This window comes from Gavia stellata, chromosome 21, assembly GCF_030936135.1.
Source record: "Gavia stellata isolate bGavSte3 chromosome 21, bGavSte3.hap2, whole genome shotgun sequence".
Taxonomy (NCBI): domain Eukaryota; kingdom Metazoa; phylum Chordata; class Aves; order Gaviiformes; family Gaviidae; genus Gavia; species Gavia stellata.
The window spans coordinates 13,298,739-13,318,976 of NC_082614.1; the positions used below are offsets into that span (position 1 = coordinate 13,298,739).

Consider the following 20,238-nt stretch of genomic DNA (forward strand, 5'->3'; position numbering starts at 1 on the left):
CATACATAGAGACATGATGTGTGTGCATGTTTGTGTGTACCTATAGATATGCACACATATACCTAGATACATATAGACATGACGCGCTGTAGCTAGGTGTATCTATATCTACAGTGATACATACGTGTCAATAACAGATGTACATGTATAGAGCTAGCTAGTTGTAGCTACATAAATACACATACATATGTACACAGGAAAAAAGCATAATACACACAATATATAGTTTGATACATAGCTGTATCTATATAGCTAGGTAGCTATAGAGCAAGATACATATATATAGTTGTGTGTAGAGCTGTATAAATATATATATACACAGGTATATGTACATATAATTGTGTATATATATGTATGTAATACCACATACATGCATGTGTACATGCACCCACCCACCCACCCACACCCCCCCAGCCCTCAGTGGGTGCAGGGCCACATCACACAAGGGTGGTGGCCTCACACCCCCACCCCCCCACCCCACTGCTTTAGCAAATTCTGCCAAAAAACACTTTGTGGCCTTTGGCTGCCCCACGATCCCGGGCCGGCTTGCTTCAAGCAGCAGAGCCCCGCACCATGGCCCCGGCATCAGCCCCCTCCCCACTGACAACCAGGCACTGCAACACATATTTTAAATATTGCTTCTTTAATAATCTACATCGTGGTAGTAGCTCCAAGGGAAGATAGAGCTGACAGGACTTTTCTTCTGCCCCCCCATGTCTCGCCACATCAGAAATTCCTTATTGCTGCAGACTTCCCTATCCCCTGGCTCCCGTAGGCCACGGTTAGATTTAATTCTGCTAATTATCTTAAATATAAAACATAATGCAACTGATCCCCTGACGTTGCTGTAGTAATAAAAAAATAGAAAGGAGGAAAAAAAAGTATCTGTATCCTTATTGCCAGTGTGTGCCAGTAACTGCTTTGTCCCTTACAAAAGCCCTCCTCCTCGTGCCGGTTAAGGCTAACGCCTCCCTCGCCGCTGAGGGATGATCCCACGCCGAAACAAAGTCAAATCATTCCTCAGGCTGAAAAAGGGGAATTCTTTAAAAAATAGTTGCAAGAAAAGCCCAACAGCTTCCTACTTTAAAAACAGTTCACAGTTCTTTGAAAGGGTCTGAGCAGTACAGTAGAGCGCTACATTTACTGAAAACTTCTAGTGCTGATAAAGGTGGTTTTTTTTTTTTTTTTTAAAATTAACCCAAACGAACCCCAAATTAAATTAAAGCAGGAGAGCTGGGGGGCAGGCCAGGCGGAGGAGGGCATCCTGCGCCGCCCGGGGAGCCGGCAGGATTCCCCCCGCTCTACGGATAGGAATCAAGTGAAGGACAAAAAAAAAAAAAAATTTTACAAAAAGATCCAGTTTTCCAGGCGGGGCGGCGAGGAGACCCCCGCGCACGAAGGCACGCCAGCGCGAAGGCAACGTGAGCTGTTGAAAACACAGCCAGCCCCCGCTAGAAGTTCGCCCCGGGAGGGGGGTACGGGCCGGCACCTCGCTCGGGCTGAAACGAGAGGGGGATAAAGCCAAATATCAGTCACCCGGGCTGCGACCGCTCCCCCCCGGGTCTGTTCACCCCCTGGGGACCCCACCTCGCCGTGGCCGGGCTTCTGGGCCAGGGGGGGCTTCTTGAGGATGCCTCGCCTGGGGGCCGGCGCCGGCTTCGCCTCCCCGTCCTCCGCCGCGTCGTAGGCCCCGGCCAGGGCGTAGTGCTGCTTCCTCAGCTCGCCCAGGCGCACCCGCTCGCCCTCCAGACGCTTCTCCAGCTCCAGCACCTTCACCTGCGCCCAAAGAGCCATGCTGGGCCCTGCGCACCCCAGGGGAGCGATCCGCCCCCCACCATCCCCAGCGCCACGCTGGGGGGGCAGGAGGAGGGACCCCCCCCTTGCGCAGGTCTGGATCAGGACCTCAGCCTGGCCCAAGGGTGGAGCTCCGAATCCACCCTCATGGCCGTACCTGTGTTTCCATCTCTTCCTTCTTCAGCTTGATGAGGGACATGCCCGAAAAGTCCATGGTGTCTGTGGAGAAAAGTGGGGCGTCCTTGCTGAGCGCACCCCTTGCAGGGGACCCTCATGTGCCAAAGTGAAGCCAGATGGGCACCTTGGGGCATTCACCAGGCCAGAAAGGAATTTGGGGTGTTTCTTTCTCCCTTTTCCTTGCAAAAACCTCACCTTTCTCCTCAATCTGCTCTTGCCCCGACTTGGTGGAAGCCACCACGTTGGCCGCCATCTCGTTGACATTGCGTGAGCACTCCTGGAGCCGGCCCAGGTTCCTGCTGCTCTTCTCAGCTTTCACCTGCAAAGAACACGGGGACGGCTGCGGGTCTCCACCGCGGCACCTCCGCCCCGGCTCCCACCGGCTCAGGGAGCCCCCGGGCAGCCATGTTCTGCCTGAGAGCAGAGACGTCCATCACACCACGTTGGAACAGCCCTCAGGCACGAAAAAACAAGGGGTGGAAAGGATGGACGGGCAGATGGACACGTTTATTCTTGATGATCCCATCGTGGCCAGACAAGGTGACCCCTGCAAGGCCCTTCAGGCCCAGGACACCAAACCAGCTCTGCTCCCACCTGAGCCAACCACACACGGATAAGCAGCACCGCTGTAGACAGAGCTATTTTTTTAACCATGCTTTTAGTTTTAAAATCATCTGCTGTGAAAAGTGGTATGGGTCCTTCTCCCCCCAGCCTTCATCCCCATTTGCTCACTGAAACCTCTACGTATCACTTTTGCCTGCACCTACAGGAAAGGTGGCAAGGACCAAAATCCATCATTCTCAATGCTGGCTCCTGCAGTTGCTTATTCGGGGTTTCTCGTTAGTTATTAACATTTTCTTTAGATAATCAGCTTGACAGGAGAAAGACAGGAGGTTTTACACATTTTCATTTCTGAGGCAAGCCCTGCTAGGTGTGGGAATATTAATGCAGGTGAAGACACATGGATTAAAATCACAGACTGACTTGAAAATAGTAAGAGCTTCCCTTCCTCCCTGCTCCGGGAGGAGGCTGCAGGACTGTGGGACAGCACGGCCACACACTGCTGCCCAAAAGCATCCGTGGGACAACACTGTGGGAACAAAATGACTTAAAACTTGACGAGCCGCCTGCAGACAGTTCTGCTGGGACGCTCACCTTGGAGGCAGCCACCAGCTGGGCCGTGCTGGCGGCGATTTCGTGGGAGCAGACGATCAGTTCTTCGTATTTGCCCGTATGCAGGACGACTCTGTCTGCTGACTCCCTGCGTTACGGATCAGAAGGGAGATCGTATTAGAGATACTCGCCATGTACTACGAAGCAAGTGCAGGCTATTTACCTCCTGCTATACCCTTAGAAATCAGCATCAGACCTTGAACCAGCAGCTTTCCCTGTAATTATTTAAAGAGCATTTACAGAGCAATTACTCAAAGCCCAGATCCAGAAGTTTTGGATGGGTGTAAAATATCAATGGAGGCAGGATTGTGTTTCTGTAATGAAGTGGATGAGATTTTTAAAGCTTTGTCCAAAAAAGCCCCCGCATTTCCTGCGCTGGCACAGGGACACTCTGCCCTAATCCCAACCACCCGGCCACAACCATCTGAGCAGCAACCAGGACACGGAGTATTTAATTACAGCAACTTTCACATTTTGCAAACAGGGAGGAACTGGCAGTCCCTATTTTGGTGACCGTGTGGTCTGACACAGGCTACGATGCTCTGTAAGGAATTAGCAATAATGCTCCCTGCAGACGCAGCAGCGGGACAGTTTGGGTTATCGGGCGACGGAGAAGGGTGGGCCAGGCCCGGGCGCAGCACATGGAGCCGTGCCCGGAGAGGAGCCTCCCGCAGCAGCCGTGGGAGAGGTCCTGGGGGTACCTACACGAGCTGCGTGGCTCCCCAGCCCACCGCCTTGGAGGCAGAGATCAGCCCTTCCGTCCAGCGCGAGTTCTTGGCATAAAACTCCTGAGTTGTTGCTGCCCCCTGTTGTTATGAGAATATTATGACCTGTATTAACTTTTTTCTAAGATACAACAATATACAAATCCATAAATCCATATAAAATATCCATATAAAATATAACAATATATACATTCATATACAAAGCCATAAATCAAGGGATTGGCAGCATTTCTGTGCCCTTCAGGCTGCTCTTACTGGCCTTTTTAAATACATATCAAGAAAATTAGCTTTGGAGCCCCAAGCCTGCAGATCTGGGCTGGGTTTAAAACACACAAGTTTGGGCCATTGTCTTTAGATGGACAAGGCTTTGCAAAGGCGACAGCGACGTGTGAGGAGAGCACAGGGCTGAGCAGCCCTTCTCTCCAGCAAGCCAGACTGAGTACCGCTAACACGGGAAAGCACAAAATTCAGCCGGCACTTCTGCAAACTGTGGGAAATTCTCCCATATTTCATGTCAGTGCAGAGAGACGAGTGTAGGGGAGGACTTACCCGGCCACTTTCTACTATCTCCTTCTGTAAGTTCGTAGATGTCATTACAAGAAGTCTAATAGCCTGGAACGAAGAACAGGTTTTGGTGTTTGATGGGGGTTTTACAGAGAAGGATTGATGCTGTCGATGGTGGGAGTTACAGTTTTGCACAGTCTTGACACCCCAGCTAGGTTTCTGCGGTACTGACCTTCATTAGGTCCGTGCAGGAGTTCAGAATCCTGTAGGGAAACAAGAGAAAAGTGTTCAGCATCCTCTGGTGCCGCATCCAGGGAAGCAGGCTTTGGCCTCGGTTAGAAAATGGGTCTTATTTGGAGACCAGCCAGCCTGCAGGTTACTTCTAAGCAGCCCACAAAGCAGTTGTGAACAATTGGCTCAGACGTGCAAGACGAAGGTCCACCCTTCTAAAGAGAATTTCATGCTCAGCAGCAGGATGATGCAGCACCGGGGTTGCACGCAGGGCTCTGGAGTAAAGCACAGCCCAGCAAAGCATGGGCATAGGACAGAAACCCGCCCGCGGCTGTCACGCCACCCCTCAAAACTCACCGCTCGTTCACTTCAAGCTTAACACCGGAGCTCTCGTTTCTGGCCTGGCTCATCATCTCCTGTTGGGAAACACAAGAGGAAGGGTTAGATGCCACGTTGCTGCGAGGGCGAGCAGGGCGGAGGAGAGATGAACGCTTTGCTGCCCCAAGGCACCAAAATGGCCCACCCTGCAGCTTCGGCTCACCTCTATCCGCCTGACTGCATCCTCAATCGCCTCGGAGGTGGAGGCCATCTCCTTCTCAACCATGTCCCCCAGCTCTTCTTGCTTGATGTCTAAGCTCTTGGGCCTCAGCTCCTGCCAGAGGAGGCAGCAGCCGCCAGAAGGTTTTAGGCAGAGGGAGAGAAGGGAACACTTGTAAGGAATAACACCAAACCAAGGTATCGAACTCCTTTTTTCCCCCCTAAATAAATAAAGCTGCAGGAGCAGCATTCTGCAGACCATGAGGGTGGAGGCACATGTGCCACCAACTTGCAGCAAACATGGCACAGTGACCTCCGAGGCAAGAAATGCTCCAAATCAAGGTAACAAAACTCGATCGCAGGAGCACTTTCGGCAGGGCAGGGCTCCAGAGGGCTCTGCAGAGCCGACGGCCTTTGAATTAACAGCAATTTAATGGAAAAGACTAATGGGAGCTTCAAGAAAAGAAATATCTGACAGTTGGGAAGTTTTTTTCCGCAGGGGATACTCGGCTAAAAGACTTCAGCTGATCTGAAGGCGACTGTCTCCATGCACCACCAGGAAGGGTCTCGGCACTCGGAAGCCGAGATGGCTCAAGGAAAACACCAGAACCTGTGGGTATGGGGAGCAAGTGACCCCAAAGTGCTCACTCCAACCCAGCGTCTCTGATTTCAGTTCTGGACAATGGGGAAAGCCATGGTTTGATATTTATTTAAAAAAAAAAAAAAACAAGCTGCCCCTCGAGGTGCAGCCAGACGGCTGTGAGCAAACACCCCACCTTGACAAACGGAGGCAATGTATTTCTGTGTTAACTGCCTACTGTGGTTTTTCCTCTAGGAAATACCAATGTCAGTAAATAACCCACCCCACCAGCCCTGGGCGAGAAGGTGGGTGTGCTGGGCTCCATCTCCTACCTGGGCCAGCTGCAGGACCCCCCGCAGCGCCCGCCGCACGTCCCCCAGCTCGGCACGCCCCAGCGTCTGCTTGTCCTTCAGCTCGCCCAGGTAGTGCAGGCTGCGCTGCCCACAGTCCCGGCACGTCTCTGTCAGCCCTGGGGAGAGGATGGGTTGGTGCCAGGCCCCTCGTGGGGCAGAGGTGCCCCCCATCCCAGCCCTGCCACCTTCCTCGGCCACAGAGGTGACACCGAGCATCGGCGGCATCCAGCAAATTTCTTGCAGAAGTGCACAAATCGGTTTCCAGGAGCAAAGCGACGTTCCTGGCCCAGGAAGGGGCATTGGAGGGGAGGGAATGTCAGGAAGGGGAGCACGGGCAGCTGGCAGGACCATGCTGCCCCTGGGGAAGATCTGTCTCATATCCAGCCCCTGGTGGAGAGGGCTTTGGCACAGCCACCCCAAAAACAAGCCCCACAAGCAAAAAACCCCCCCAACACCCACCACGTCCATGCCCGGCACTCACGGTCAGCGTGGTCGGTGGGAGCCAGGTGGGACGTGGCGCTGCCGTTCACAATGGTGTCGGCCGTCAGGTGTGCGAAGAGGGCCAGAGCCCCCACCAGCCCCGCGGCATCTGCCGGCAAGAGGATGTGGTCAGGTGCTGCACCACTTGCCATGTCCTGGGGGCTGCAACCCACCCTCGAAGGCACCCAAGGATCAGTACAAGAGCTTGGAGAGGTCAGTATTGACTCCTCCAGCTTGCAGACTGCTCCTTGAATGAGCGTATGGGAACCCACCAACTCCACCCGCCGTGTCCCTCCATCACCAGGGCATTGCACACGTGTGATGGCCCCGAAGCAGCTGGGGGCTGCTGGATGTATAAAAAGAAAAGCAAGATGCAAGCAGTGCTGCCAGCGCCCAGCCCCAGGTACCTGCCATGGAGGCCACGTACTGCGTGTGTCCGTTCTCCACGGCATCTGTGGACTCCAGCGCTGCCTGCGCCCGGCTGAGCAGGTAATCTGCAATGAATTTAGCTTCGTTAGCATAGTCAGGCTGCCGAGTGTCTGAACGAACATGAATGCTGACTTCACGAGGCACCACTGAGTGGAAGCCAAGACAGCTTGGGTCCTTGCAGCCCCGGCTGGGGAGCAGCACTAGAATCTGAGTCATTAAAGCAAAACAGTGCTGAGATAGGAGCTAAAAATTCACCCCAGGGAAGTCAGACCCGAATCTCCTTGGGTGTGATGTTTGGTGGGAAAAGATGCCTGGGCATAGCTGAGATGCAAAATTATGTGTCTCAGAGGGAGAAGGGGCTGTGGGTCGCAGCCCCCATGGTCGAGCGGGAAGTACCTGGGGAGCTGGTGCAGCGGATGTGCAATGGGTCGTCCAGCTTGGCCACCGCATCACGGAGGATGTCCTCCGCCTCCCGCACTGTCTCCTGCAGGATGCCAAACTGCTCATCCAGCAGCTTCTGCTGCAGGCTCTGCTCCTGGTTGCTCTGGGGGGCAGGAGGGACATGTGGGTGGCACAGCCAGGGCGCAGGACCCCGTCACCATGGCCCTGTCACCAGCATGTTCCCTGAGAGCCCATTTGCAGATTAGACCCAAGCATCCCGTTATTGTTGGTGTGGGTCTCATCCCACTGGCTACATTGGTGATGGCTTGGCTGAGCCCCCCAGGTACTCAGCATCCCCGAAACATGTCTCGCCCTGGTGAGTGGAGGGGCACCAGGATCTCCACACAGTACCGTACCTTCTCCAGGAGCCTGCCCTGCAGCTCACGGATCTCCCTCGTGGCCTTGTCCGCCTCCTGGCTCAGCTGCAGCTCCTTCTCCTCGATGAGGCCACGTGTGGAGAGCAGCTCACACTCCTTCTCGCTCACCGACCGCCTCAGCACCTCCTTCTCGGCATGCAGGGCCTCCACCTGAGCGCTGAGCTCCACGCCTGCCTGCCAGTGGGGCCAGGAGACCCCTGTCACTCACCTGTCACCATGTCACAAGCCTAACGGCTGCACCCGGGGGAGCTGAGGACATGCCCAGCTCATGACACTGATGGGGTAGACCTACATTCAGCCCCATGATGGCTCCCTGGGCTGCTGTTTGCACCGCTGGCTTGGCAGCGGTGGCAGGCACGCCGTCTTGCACGACAGCGATTTGTGATGGGGATTTCGGCGCATCCTGCGCCCCTGGCCTCGTACCTGCTTGGCGTGGGTGAGCGAGCGCTGCGCCTGGTCCAGCTCGTCCCGTCGGGCGTCCAGCTCCTGCCGCAGCTGCTCCATCTGCACGCTCTGGTCCTCCAGCTGCAACCACGCACCCACACCGCGGGCTCAGTCACTGCAAACGCACTCCAGCCCCGCTCAGCACCAGAGCACGGCCAGGACGGCAGGAACGAGTGCAGCCATGTTTTGCAAGAGGGGTTTTCAGGGTCTTGGGGCAGGGGGTGTTTCCTGAAAGGGCTCCTTTCCCCACGGCAGGAATTTTGGGAGCAGCCCCCAGCCTGGGCCCCAGAGAATGAAAGCATCAATTTGCAAACCCATCAATTTGTGAAAGCATCAAACCGATCAATTTGCTTTGTGGCATTTTCTTGGGGGAAGAAATGGCAGATTTGGGCAAGAGGGAACGAAGCACACATTAAATAACACCCTCCTGAGGAGGCAGGGCAGCTTTTTCTTTTCACCCCTTCCCCCTGTGCCCAAACTGTGCACAGCCACCATGCTTCCCGGGCTGGGAAGGGCTCAGTGCCGGGCCGGACTCGGTGCCGGGCCGGACTCAGGGCCACGCTGGCTCACCTTCATCTCGGCCTCCCGCTTGACCTGCTCCACCTGAAAGGCCAGCTGCTCTTTGACGCGCGCCACCTCCTCCTGGCTCTGCTGCGTGACCGTCAGCTGCTTGGCAGTGTCGGCGTTCTGCGCGGGGACACAGAGATTACTGGGCATTCAGAGGGGGGACCCTCACCACCACCGTGCTTGTTCTGCCCAAATTCCAGCTGGGGAGGTAGCTCAGAGATGCCTTTTTTCACAGCATCCAAAACACTGATCGTCGGTGGACGTGAATTCAAGGGGTGCCCACCACCCGGTGCTCAGAGGTCCCTGGGTGCAGGACGATGGGACCAATACGGGGTGGGGCCGGGCACGCACGAGCCACACCGGCGGTGGCAGAGGGATGAAGGCAGCAGTCAGTCCCTGCCCGGCACAGGCAGCAGCGTTACCTTCCTCAGGAGCTCGGCGTGTGTGTTGATGAGCTCGCTGTGCTTCTCCTTCAGCTTCGTGTAGCGGATCTCAGTGGCGTTGGCCTTCCCTGGATGGGGTGAGAAAGCATCAGCAACCGCGGCGCAGGCGTCTTACGGCTGACGGGCGCTGTAGGGCACCTACTTTCTGCTTCGGCGCAGAGCCGCTGGGACCTGTCGCTGTCCTGTTTTGCCCTCTGCAGCCTCTCCAGCTCGTCCCGCAGCTGCTCATTGTCCACCAGCGCCTTCTGCTTCTGCTTGCGCTGCTCCTCCACTTCGCCCTCCAGGCTGTTCACCTGCGCCTTCAGCTGCGTGATGTACCGCTGCGCCTGCGGGACAGCATCAGGCACTCGGGCACCGCCCTGCACCGATGCCAGCAACGACTCTGCCCTCCCCAAACTCCCTATCCAGGTGCTCGGCTGCAATTTGGGCAAAGCAGCTGTGAGATGCACAGGAAAGCACTCCCCTTGGCCCCTGCAGCCACTCTGTCCCTGCTGCTTACAGCCCGTTGGGACAGCAAGGGACAGGTCTCACATGCCTCCACCCCATCTCCGTCAGGAGTCAGGTCTTGGCACTGGGAGAGGCCCCAAGACACAGCACTGGGTGCCAGGACCCTGCTCCTGCTGCATCCCCTCAGGGTTTCCACACTACAGCACCAAAAACCACCCCACTCTCCCACACCGGCTGCTCCCCAGCTGGGCTTTACCTCCAGTTTAACCTTCTCCATCTCTGCACGGAGCATGTCCACCTCCTTCTTCAGGCTCTCAATCTGTGCATCCCTGCAGAGAGAGACAGGTTGGTCCCACGCAGCCGTGGCCCGGCGCCCCCGCCACCGTGGATCCCTGTACCTGTCGTCCCGAATGCCGTTGGGTGGCCCAAAGGTTTGCTCAAATATATCCGAGGTGATCTGGGGAAGACAGAGGGTGCCAAGCTGAGCCAGGCTGCAGGTGCCTGTCCCCCCCCGTCCCAGGGTCCCCATCCCATCTCCGTGCCCCCACCTGTGGCTCCGTGGTGGAAGTTGTACTGATCTCAATGAGGTTCTCCGGCTCCTCGTCCTCAGGGGCTTCCTCGGGGATGACAACCACCGGCTTCACGTGCTCAGCCAGCGCAGACGCCCGCAAGAAGTTCGGGGGACTCTGCAGGGACAAGAAATCGTGGTGGCATCGCCCGGTGTTTCGGGGACCGCTGCAGGCAGATGGCCAAGGGGAGGGAGGCAGCCATCCCCGTGCTGCTGAGGTGGGCCGGAGGGTCCCTCTACAGTGTCCCCAGACCCCAAACCCATCCGTGGGGACAGCCTCATGCACCCTGAAACCACAGACTCTAAAGCATCATGTATGACCGAAATCCCACCGTACCTCTGGCAGCCGGGGGATCTGGATGAGCCGCTTGAAATACAGCATGTCGGATGCTTTCTTAAAGAAGTTTTTGAGGCTGGAGGAGGGGGGAAAGAAAAACCGCTCGCAGGGGAGGCAGGGAAGGGGGTTGGCAGGAGGGAGGGGACCCCACCGCCCCACCTCAGCCCCGGGTTACCTGCGAAACTGCTCATGGAAACGGTCTCGGTGGCCCTGCAGCGTGTCAGCCGGCAGACCTGCGGCGATACAGGGGGACAGCCATGACTGATCCGGGACTGCAAATTTATTCACACGTGCCCGGATCCCTCCGGATGCAAAAGCCAGTGGGTAAAGGCCAGGTGGGAGTGGGATGTGAGGGGTCAGGATGGGACTGGGGTGTCCCCATCCCTGGCATAGGGACCAGGGACGCAGCACAGGGAGAGGTGGGAGTGGGAACCCCGAAATAGCCGCATGAGGCCCCTGGCGCCGCACTGCCCAGCAATCCCGTGCAGGGGGCTGGCGGGCCAAGGCACATTGGTTTGAATTCATCAAGGACAAGAAGTTCTAATTCCTTCATCTGGGATGTCTCCGTGGGGTGAAGCAGGTTCGAGCCCCACCAGGATATAGGGACGTGGCAACAGATGCCCTCATCCACACAAGCCTGACCCCGAGAATCCAGCCAGAAGCCCGACCCGGGAAAAGACCAGGACGGGGCACGTCCCCAGGGACTCACAGGAGTGCAGCTTGAACATTAATTTGACGGCGTAGTGGTAGAGGTGGCTGCAGTCCTGGATGACCTGGATGAGGGGGGCCAGGCGGCACTGCACCGCCGACATCTGCGAGACCGCCATCGAGGTGTTGAGCTGCCTGAAAACTGAAGGGTTGAGCGCGGTGAGGCGCCGGCGCCGTGTTTGCAGAGCTGTCCCGCTCCGGGCCACTTGGCTTGATCATTAACCACAACGGACGTGGCTTTGCTGGGGCACGGGGTAAACGCCTGGGTTGCTACCTGTCCTGTCCCGCTGAGCTGGGAACAAGCCCCCTCCAAGCAAGAAAAACACCCAAAGGGAGCGTGGGGGCAGAGGGAAAGGGTGCTCAGCTCTGCCCCTGGTACCCCGACCCCAAAAAGGAGGGATTTAACCCCGGGACAACGCAAAGGCAGGACGGCTGCCCTCAGAAACTGTCGCTGCATGACGCAGCTGGGGAAGGCGAGGGGTTTTGCTCCGCTCTATTTAATCGTGCAAGGACCTGGGAGAGGATCCCAGGGCAGGGGACGGGCCCTCCGGCACCGCAGCCTCGCCTGCCCCGGCTCAGAAACGGATCCCTTCCGTTGGCAGAAATCCAGCCAGCGTATCCACTCTGGCTTCTTCGCTGCTCAGCTTTAAAGTATTTATGAATATAAATTCTCTGTATAACTGGGTCAGGAGGAGAAGCGGGAGGCTGACAGGAGCCGAGAGCACCGCCTCTCCCGCTGTGCCCTGTTTTCCAGGGCAGCTCCCTCCGTTGCGAGTCAGGAACACGAAGAAACTGCCATATTTTTAAGCCATCTAAAAATTCCTGGAGAAGGAGGCGAGAGAAGCAAACACAGGCAGGGGCCGGAGGTATTTCAACAAGGGGAAATAAGTATTTAGAAAGAGGTACAGCCCCATCCTCTGCTTCGGGGGGATAGAAAGAATTTGGGTAATGCATATGATTAACATGGTTACAGAATCACTAAGGTTGGAAAAGACCTGTAAGATCATCAAGTCCAACCATCAACCAAAAATACCAAAAATATGTAAAATACCAAAAATATGTACCAAAAATAAATAAAAACGTATTTCAGAGCAGCGCTGCTCTGAAAACAACACTCTGCATTGGTCAGGTGAGTTAAAACCAGGCACGTTCCTTAAATATTTTCCTACAGCTGCCTCTACAGAGCATCAGCTGGGGAACCCGGCTGAGAAACAACCTCAGAAATCTCATCGGAGGAAGAGGAAGGACCTGAGCCTCCAACCTCAGCCTCCCGAGCCGGAACTCCATGCCTGACCGAAGAGCGAAACTATTGCTCAAGAGCCCGCGGGCGAGCGGGAGGGACCTGCCGCCTCCTCACCTGACTCCGACAGCTTCAGCTCGCAGTCCAGGTAGTCGAACAGCTCGACCGTCAGCTGGAAGCTGCCAAAAAAACCAAAGCCCTGTCACCCGTGGCAGAGACATCCTTGCTCCGGCTGCTCATATTCACTGCAGGTCCCTGCGCCGGCAAGGGCTCAGATTGACAAGAATTTGGTGGGTTTGCTCCCTGCATTTACATTCCTCACCACTCTGCGGGTGCAGGAGGAATCGGGAACCATCTGACCGATTGATAAAATGCCGACGGCTGCCCTGAACAGGAGCCGTTTCGTTAGCAGGACGCTGCCAGCTGGGCGGCACGGAGCCGGCGACTGTGCACCCGTTGCTTTGCTCCTGCCAGGACACTCACATGTTGTTCACGTCTGTCCCTGCGGTCTTTTCCAGCACCTCATCCGACACTTCAAGGCCCGCAGGGAACTCGGGATGCTTTGTAAAAGGAAAAAAAAAAACAAAACAGCAGTGCTGCTAATATTTTTGCTGATGCGACACAAGCCCCGGTGAAACCCCGTACCCCGGCATGGCAGGGTGCAGAAGCGGCAGAGTCTCTCACCTTGGTGTGGAAGGAGATCTTGATGAGGAGGAGCCTCGTGTAGATGCTCACCAGCTGCCCATACCTGTCGTGCAAATGGCCCTGCCGGAGACACGAGGGGAAACGTGGCAAATCCGCAGCAACGCGACCGGATCCAGCAGAGCCCGCACATGCCGGTGACCCCAGGCCAGCACTACGGCTCTCACCCTTCACCACGTAACCGTCACCCAGCGCGGTCAGAGGCGATGGGTTCTTTCAGGTGGTGCTTTGTCCTCCCTGTGCCTGCAATGCTTTTCAGCACCCCCTCCAAAACCCCCGGGATGGCACACACCTCGGCTTCGCCCCACTCACCCACAGGTCCCCCGTCTCTCGGATGTTGCTGCGGTACCTCTGGCAGTCCTGGAGGACCTGGGGACAAAAACAGGAGGGATGTGGCATGGTAGGGCTGGCACGGAAGTGGGCAAGGGCCCACCTGCCTGCCCTGAAGCTGTGGAAGGGGATGGATCTGGCCCCTTACGCCGCTCCAGCTCTGGGAGAAGAAGTTCAAGGCTTTCAATGGCAACCAGAGGTCGGGGCTTTGCACAGGGAGGTTTCGAAGATGCAACATAACAGAACGCTTCATAGCCCCATGGCCAGGGAAAGGTGGCCGGGGAAGGGAAGGAAACCCACCCTCTGCACAGAGGGACGTCGGCAAGAGCCAAAAATTTCCCCCCCACCTTTAGTGCTGGAGGGACATTTCGGAGGGGACACTCACGTTGGGGTGGCCGTCGCGCAGGACCTTGTGCAGGACGTGGCAGAACTTCCAGCTGAGGATGGCGCTGCTGGGCAGGGGCAGCCCGATGGCATAGGACCAGAAGGTGAACGCTCCCTTCTCGTGGTGCGTCCCCAGGATGATCCCTTCCCTGCCGTCAAGGCCAACCGGACACACACAGGAGCAGGGGACAGCTGGGGCTGGGGACTATTCCTGTTCAAGTTTCGTTAAAAAGGGGACATGCACCGAGTGTACCGCAGGCACAGAGATCACCGGCGCGATGCTGCATCCGTAGATAAAACCCCCATTTATTCCTTTCTGGTGCATCTTCCCCTGTTGCAGGGCACACCGGGGCCCTTTGCATTTTATTGCCAAAGAAATGCAATTTTATTGCACTACCCTTTTTTGCATTTTCACTGGTGGACGACCCTACGTGACGCTGTCCCCCAACCAAGCTCTGCATGGGTCTCCCATCTCCCAAACCTCCCGTGGCTCCAGCCCCGCAGGGTGAAACCCCTCCTGCCTCGGCGCTGGATCGCCTCCACACCATGCAGGCGAGCTGGAGGGAAAGGATACGGCGGGCATGTTTCTCCTTCACCGGTGCTTCTTGCGTATTTATGGCTTTGCTGATGCTGATGGCCTGCAAGAGGAGGAGAGAGCGGCCGTCAGCAGCAGCACGACCCTCGCGGTCCCCAACCCACATCCCCCCAAAGCGAAGAGCCAGGTACGCTGCCAGCTGGGAATGGCCTGGCCACCCGGCGCTTTTGGGCGATACCCTGAATTTTATAACGCATTTGTCACCTTAAAGCCCTTCGTGACACATCAAAATAGGGTTTTTTTCATCCATGATCAAAGCGGCCCGTTAAAACCCCCCATCCCCAGCGCGACGGGTCGCAGCCGGGCCAGTACGAGTGCTCAGCTGCTGATGCTCCCTGCTGTCCCCGTCCCAGGAAACAAACAGCATTTTTGCAGCCTGACCTCAGCGCCGTGCCCGGGGAGCATTAAAGCACAACAGCGAGATGCCAAATTCCAGGGTTGTTTCTCTAATCACAAGGAGCCTTTGAACCAGGGGATGGTGGGTTTTTTTTTTGATGGTGTTGCTGCGTGCAAACAGCCCGTGGCGAAAATGCAGCCCCTGAGCAAGGGGGGAGCAGCGGCCGCAATGCCCATTTTGACAGAGCAAAAACGCAGAGCGATGTGATTATTGGAGGGGGATTATCTATATTTTCATGTGTTTGATCACAGCGTGCTGTCAATTATGGGTTTATTCCAAAAGACGATCACAGACAGGAGTCAGTCGCATCTCCCGCACGGTAACAGGCTGCAAAACTGAGTTACTGTGATCGATGAGGATCTTCTTCCTCCTCCGCAGGTCGCTGCGGGCTCGGTTGGGCTGCATCGCCCTCGCACGAGCACTCGGTCAGTGCCCGTGTCTGTGAGCCCTCAGTCAGCGGTGGAGGAAAAAGGTCCCAGCTGGGAAGGCAGGAAGCGGCCCCGCTGCTGGCGCTCGTGCCGGAAGAGAAACCCGGTCCCTCCCTGCAGCCCCACAAGCTATAAAACTTCATAAAAATCCTGTCTCCACTCCGGGGGAAAGCACCTGCTTTGACACGGCCGCTTGCCCAGGGGACGCCTCCAAATTGAGGTGGTTTCCTGCAGGAGGAGGAACCCAACGCCGGGTTATCGAGTGCTCCTGACTTACGCAGGAGGAACCCGACGCCCTGCCAAAGGGGCGATGCTGCAGGTGTCGATGCACCAAATCCGCCCCCAATGAGCCCAAAACGTCTGCGCCCACGAGCCGGGCACAACAGCGGCAAAACCACTGTGAATGCATCCCAAAAAGTAAACCAGCCCCAAAACGCTGAGCCCAGTTGCTGGGACAAGACGTGCTGGTTTTGCCTTTCCCACACCAGGGAAGCCCCGGCGTTACCCCGCCATGTGGGGCCGGAAAGCAGCAGCAGAGTTAAGCCGGCGACTTGCTGTAATCCTCTTATCCCCAAAGGTTAACGAGCCTGGAGTGCCCAGGAACAGGCACTTGCAGCGCAGCCGCCTCTCCCAAAGTGCCCAGCACCTCTGCAGCCCCCCGAAAGGCTGGAGCCGGTGGAAAGGCTGCGCCCTCGACCGCGGCTTGTATGGCAAGGAGATGTGCCATAGGTCCTCAGGGCTGCCGGCACCTCCCAGTACGACACCAGAGTGATGGTTTATTGACAGAAAGCAGCGTTTATCACGCTCCAGAGAGCAACAAGCCAACGGTTTTGCAAGGTAGGGCTTGGAAATGTACCTTGCAGCGAAGATCTGCTAAAGGGATTATTGCACCTTATTGAGGTGCTTTGCACAGGGGGGAGCGGGGCAGACATCTCCCAAACCTGGATTTTCACTGCCCGCCGTGTGCGGGAGCACCACAATGCGCTCATCCCAACCCACCACGCTCATCCCAACCCATGGGTGGGAGCTGGGCTCAGCCTCGGGTCCCGTGGGGCTGGGAGGAGGTGCAGCAGGAGGGGCCGATGTGTGAGACAAGGGCAGACCCCCGGGAAAGGAAACACCATCCCACAGCCCCAGGGACGGGAGCCTGGGTGCCCGGGGCTGCCTGGCGGGACGGGGATAGAGCTGGGACCCACCTGGCCTGTCCCCAAACCAGGCTTTAATTCCCATTGGTGCTGGTGGTTTTATTGCATTTATTGCCCGTAAGCTCGTTTCCAGCCCAACCAGCCAAAATTCAGCCCGGGAGCTGCCAGAGAGGCTGGTTTCATCCTCAGTGACTCAGCCCAGAGGTTTCACCTGAGTCATTTTATGTCCGGCGCAGATGAGCGGACCCGTGCAGGGGCAGCCCCCAGCCCACCCGTAGCACTGCCATGACAGAGACACCATGTCCTGCATGGTCCCAAATCAACCACAGCGGCACCAAATTGATGCCAGTCCCTCGGGGCTGCTGGCTGAGGGGCATTTTTGCTGGCTCCAAAACCCAAGCTGGCCAGGAGGTCCCCAAAAAGGGGATGGTGGGACCAGGGACGGGCACGGGGTGATGCTGCAGCCTGGGACACGCGTGCCTTCAGGATGTCCCTGCCAGCTGCCCGGCGAAGCTGGGTCATGGAGGATGGCTCCGAAACGGGGAGATTCACCCTCGACCCGGCCTCTTGGGACATCACTGGCACGTCTGGAGATGGGCAGGTCCCATCAGGTTGTCACCGCAGGTGCGCAACCAGCCTGGCCGAAACCCCCATGCCACCTGCGGACGGTTCCCCATCACTGCCGGGGAGCGGCGCAGCCCCGGCCCCGCCGGCGGGGGGGTCCAACCCCAAAACCTGCCCAGCCGCGGGCCGTGGGAGCCCGCACGGGTGCAACCCGAATGCCTTACTCACAGCCCTCACGTACCAAGCCGGTGACTAAAGCTGGGATCAAAGCGCCCAAATGAAGGAGCACAGTTTACATCCACCCTTTCTTTCCAGGCTGCTTTTAATTACGGCGTGATCCTCCCCGCCCACAGTTCCCCGAAGCCCCGGCATCCCACGGGGCCGCAATCCCCACCCGGCAGGTGGATGCCAGGTCCCAGCGCGACGCCACAGTGGGGCGAGATTTTTTGGCAGCAGGACATCGAGCAAAAAAGCTCCCTGGCCAGGCGGCACGAGGGCTGACGTATCAGCTGAACTGCAAACGGCTGCTCCGGAGTTCCCTTCCTAATGCTTCTCCTTCCCAAATTACACCAAAAAAGCACCGCTTGGCAGTCACACACGCTGTATTCTTGACAGCTCCAGAGCTCATTGGATTTTTAACCTTCTTGTTTAAGAAAAGCAAAAGTTGGCCGCAGAAAAGGGCAAGTTTTGCCTCCTGCCACGCTGCAGAGCGAGTGCCCACTGCGGGATGGCGGCTTCCCGCCTCCCACGCACGGCTGCTCCGAGGGGGATGCCTGCATCACCCCAACACAAGTCCTCGAAAAGCATTTTCAGGTAAAGCAGGCGGCCTTTACATCACCCACGAGCATCCAGGATCGCACCAGGGCCGGCAACCCCTCTCCAAACCTGCAGGCATCGCCCCAGCCTTTGCTGGGGGAAACGAAATGGGGCGCTCGATTTCGGCAGCGTTGTTCTCCAGGGCGGTGTGAAACCCTTGTGAAGGGTGTGAAGGCGCGCGGAGGGAACGTGCCACTGGCCTCCCCGCGATACAAAGGTGACCAGCAGCCGTCTCCGCAGCTGCTATAATTAGACGTAAAAGGCAGATCAATATCCACGTACTGACATTGGAAGGGTTTTGCTCTCGCCCGAAGCACTGCTACGGGAAGCCACAATAGGATAAAGCTCCTTTAGGATGGTTTTTCAGCGGATGCTGGAAATAAAGGTCAGTTCTGGGTGGTGGATGGGACCGTCAGCCAGCGAGCCCCAGGTTTACCTCTAATAGAGAGCGACCACCCGCTCGCCCCGTACACGGCTCTGCCCGCGGCATCCCTGTGGCCATGAGCGAGGTCACATCCCCATGGGGCACAAATCCCCCCGAAAGGCCCAAAACGTCGTGGAAGGGCAGAAGGGAGGGAGGAAGGACGCGCTCCCGCCTGGCCGGCACAGGCTGCCCTTTGGCGCATGAGGCAGCGCTCCCGCCGCAATTATTTATCAGCGGTGCCCAGCGGGATGATTGAAGCAGATGCGTCCAGAAGGAACCGGAATTGCCGGTTTTCTCGTGTTGCTCCCCAAACCCAACAAGCTCCATTTCCCACCCAGCGCGGCCGAGCAGCACCCTGACCCCGTGAGGCCCGAAATCACCACCTGCCTTCGCTGGCACTCTCCGGCGCCGAACCAGCCCGGGGGCCGGGGAAGGAGCGGCAAAGCAAAGGGGAAAAATATCTGCGATGAATTTGCAGCCGGCAAAATCAGAGGGGTGGGAGGATGCGTGCTGGGAGGGCACTGTTGCCTCTGCTGGGGCAGCCGGCGAGCCCGGCCCGCTGTCCGCGCCTGCCCGCGCTGTTGGGGTAGTTCATTTCCCACCCGCCGCACCCCAGCCCCGTCGTGCCCGAGCGTGGCCCACCCCGCGGGGGCCGCAGGACGGGCTGCGGGCACCCCCGGCCAGGCCAGATGTCGCGGGGCACAAACGCGTTTGGGCTTTCTTTTTGCTCTGCCACCCTCGCGGAGGCCAGGCACCCCGACCCCGCGGGGACAGCCCACGGGGGACCCAGCGCCGCGGGGGGTGAGCCACCCCCGGTGCCAAACCGCCCCCGGTTTTGCCGGGGCAGGCGGTGCCGCCGCGGGCCGGGGGGATGGCAGGGATGCGGGGATGAGTGTTACCGGTGCGGTGGGCGCCGGGGGGCGGCCCCGGGCTCCTGCCTCAGGCAGCCCCCGGCCTCGGCCGCGCTCCCGCCGGCACGGCCGGGGCCATAAAACTTTCCCTGTGTGCTCACGGCCGTGTTGACCCGCCGATAAGGCCCGGGGGGTGCGGGGGGAACACACACCGCCTGCCCGGGGCTATGCTGCCCGCCGGGACGGCGGCGCACGGCGGGGACCCGGCCCCGGTGCCCGGCCCGGCGGGATGGGCCGGTGCCCACGCGGGACCGTCCCGGGGCCGCGGCGGGAGGAAGCGGTGGGGCAGGCGGGGGCGGAGGAGCGTGCGCCGCGCCGGCAGCGGGGACGGACGGACGGACGGACGGGCGGGCGGATAGACGGACGACGGCCGCGCTGCCCCACCGGGGGATCCCCGGAGCCCGGCGGGGACACACACCCCCCCCCTTCCCCCGGGAAGCCGCCGTCGTGCAGCGCGGCCCGAGGCGATGCCCCAGCGAGCGGAGCGGGCTGGTCCCGCAGCGCCCCCGCCCCGAGCCGGGACCGGGAACCGGAGCCGGGACCGGGGCACCGCCGCCCCCTTCCGCCGCCCTTGCCTGGCTCTTGTCGAACTGCTCCCGCTCCGCCTCCAGGCTGTGTCCGCTGCGGCGGCTCAGCACCCGCGCCGGCACGCTCTTGATGCTGTTCATGGCGGGCCGCGCACCGCCCTCCGCGCACCGGGCTCCGCGTACCCGGCAGGCAGCGACCCGCGCCGCCCGCCGCCCCGCCGGCTCCTCCCGGCCGCGCACTGCGCCGCGCCGCGCCGCGCCGCGCCGCGCCCGCCCGCGCACCAGGGCGCCCCTGGCGGCCGCGCCCGGCCCCCGCGCGGCCCCGCCCGCCCCACGCCCACCCGCGGGCAGGTGGGAGCAGCGGCGGCCCGGCCCGGCCCGGCCCGGCAGCGCACCGCGGCGGGGAGCCGCGAGAAAGGCCGGGCCGCGGCCGAGCCCTCCCGCCCCGCAGCGCAAAAGG

At 58.7% G+C, this 20,238-nt stretch overlaps 1 protein-coding gene across 1 annotated transcript; it reads right to left on the reverse strand.

Moving 5' to 3' along the window:
- Nucleotides 1-1,451: 1,451 nt before the first annotated feature.
- Nucleotides 1,452-19,919, reverse strand: HIP1R (huntingtin interacting protein 1 related). Its single transcript, XM_059827919.1, has 32 exons — nt 19,827-19,919; nt 14,546-14,609; nt 13,973-14,115; nt 13,570-13,626; nt 13,240-13,320; nt 13,039-13,115; nt 12,673-12,734; nt 11,317-11,457; nt 10,783-10,840; nt 10,608-10,683; nt 10,251-10,388; nt 10,101-10,159; nt 9,959-10,031; nt 9,398-9,581; nt 9,235-9,323; nt 8,816-8,932; nt 8,225-8,326; nt 7,781-7,975; nt 7,380-7,527; nt 6,962-7,048; nt 6,556-6,663; nt 6,054-6,190; nt 5,146-5,256; nt 4,962-5,020; nt 4,606-4,636; nt 4,419-4,481; nt 3,850-3,950; nt 3,127-3,232; nt 2,167-2,290; nt 1,952-2,013; nt 1,588-1,776; nt 1,452-1,499 (listed from the first exon to the last, which is right to left on the reverse strand). Exons 1-32 carry the CDS (start codon nt 19,917-19,919, stop codon nt 1,452-1,454), a joined length of 3,183 nt encoding a protein of 1,060 aa, XP_059683902.1.
- Nucleotides 19,920-20,238: the final 319 nt, after the last annotated feature.

Bases quoted from the DNA above. Each gene is read 5' to 3' on its own strand.
- HIP1R (XM_059827919.1), bottom strand. From the start codon at position 19,919: ATGAACAGCATCAAGAGCGTGCCGGCGCGGGTGCTGAGCCGCCGCAGC. The intron at 13,321-13,569 runs GTGAGTGGGGCG...TGTCTCCGGCAG, and splicing joins GAGAGACGGGGGACCTGTGG to GGCCATTTGCACGACAGGTA. The intron at 1,777-1,951 runs GTACGGCCATGA...CTTTGGGCGCAG, and splicing joins AGGAAGAGATGGAAACACAG to GTGAAGGTGCTGGAGCTGGA.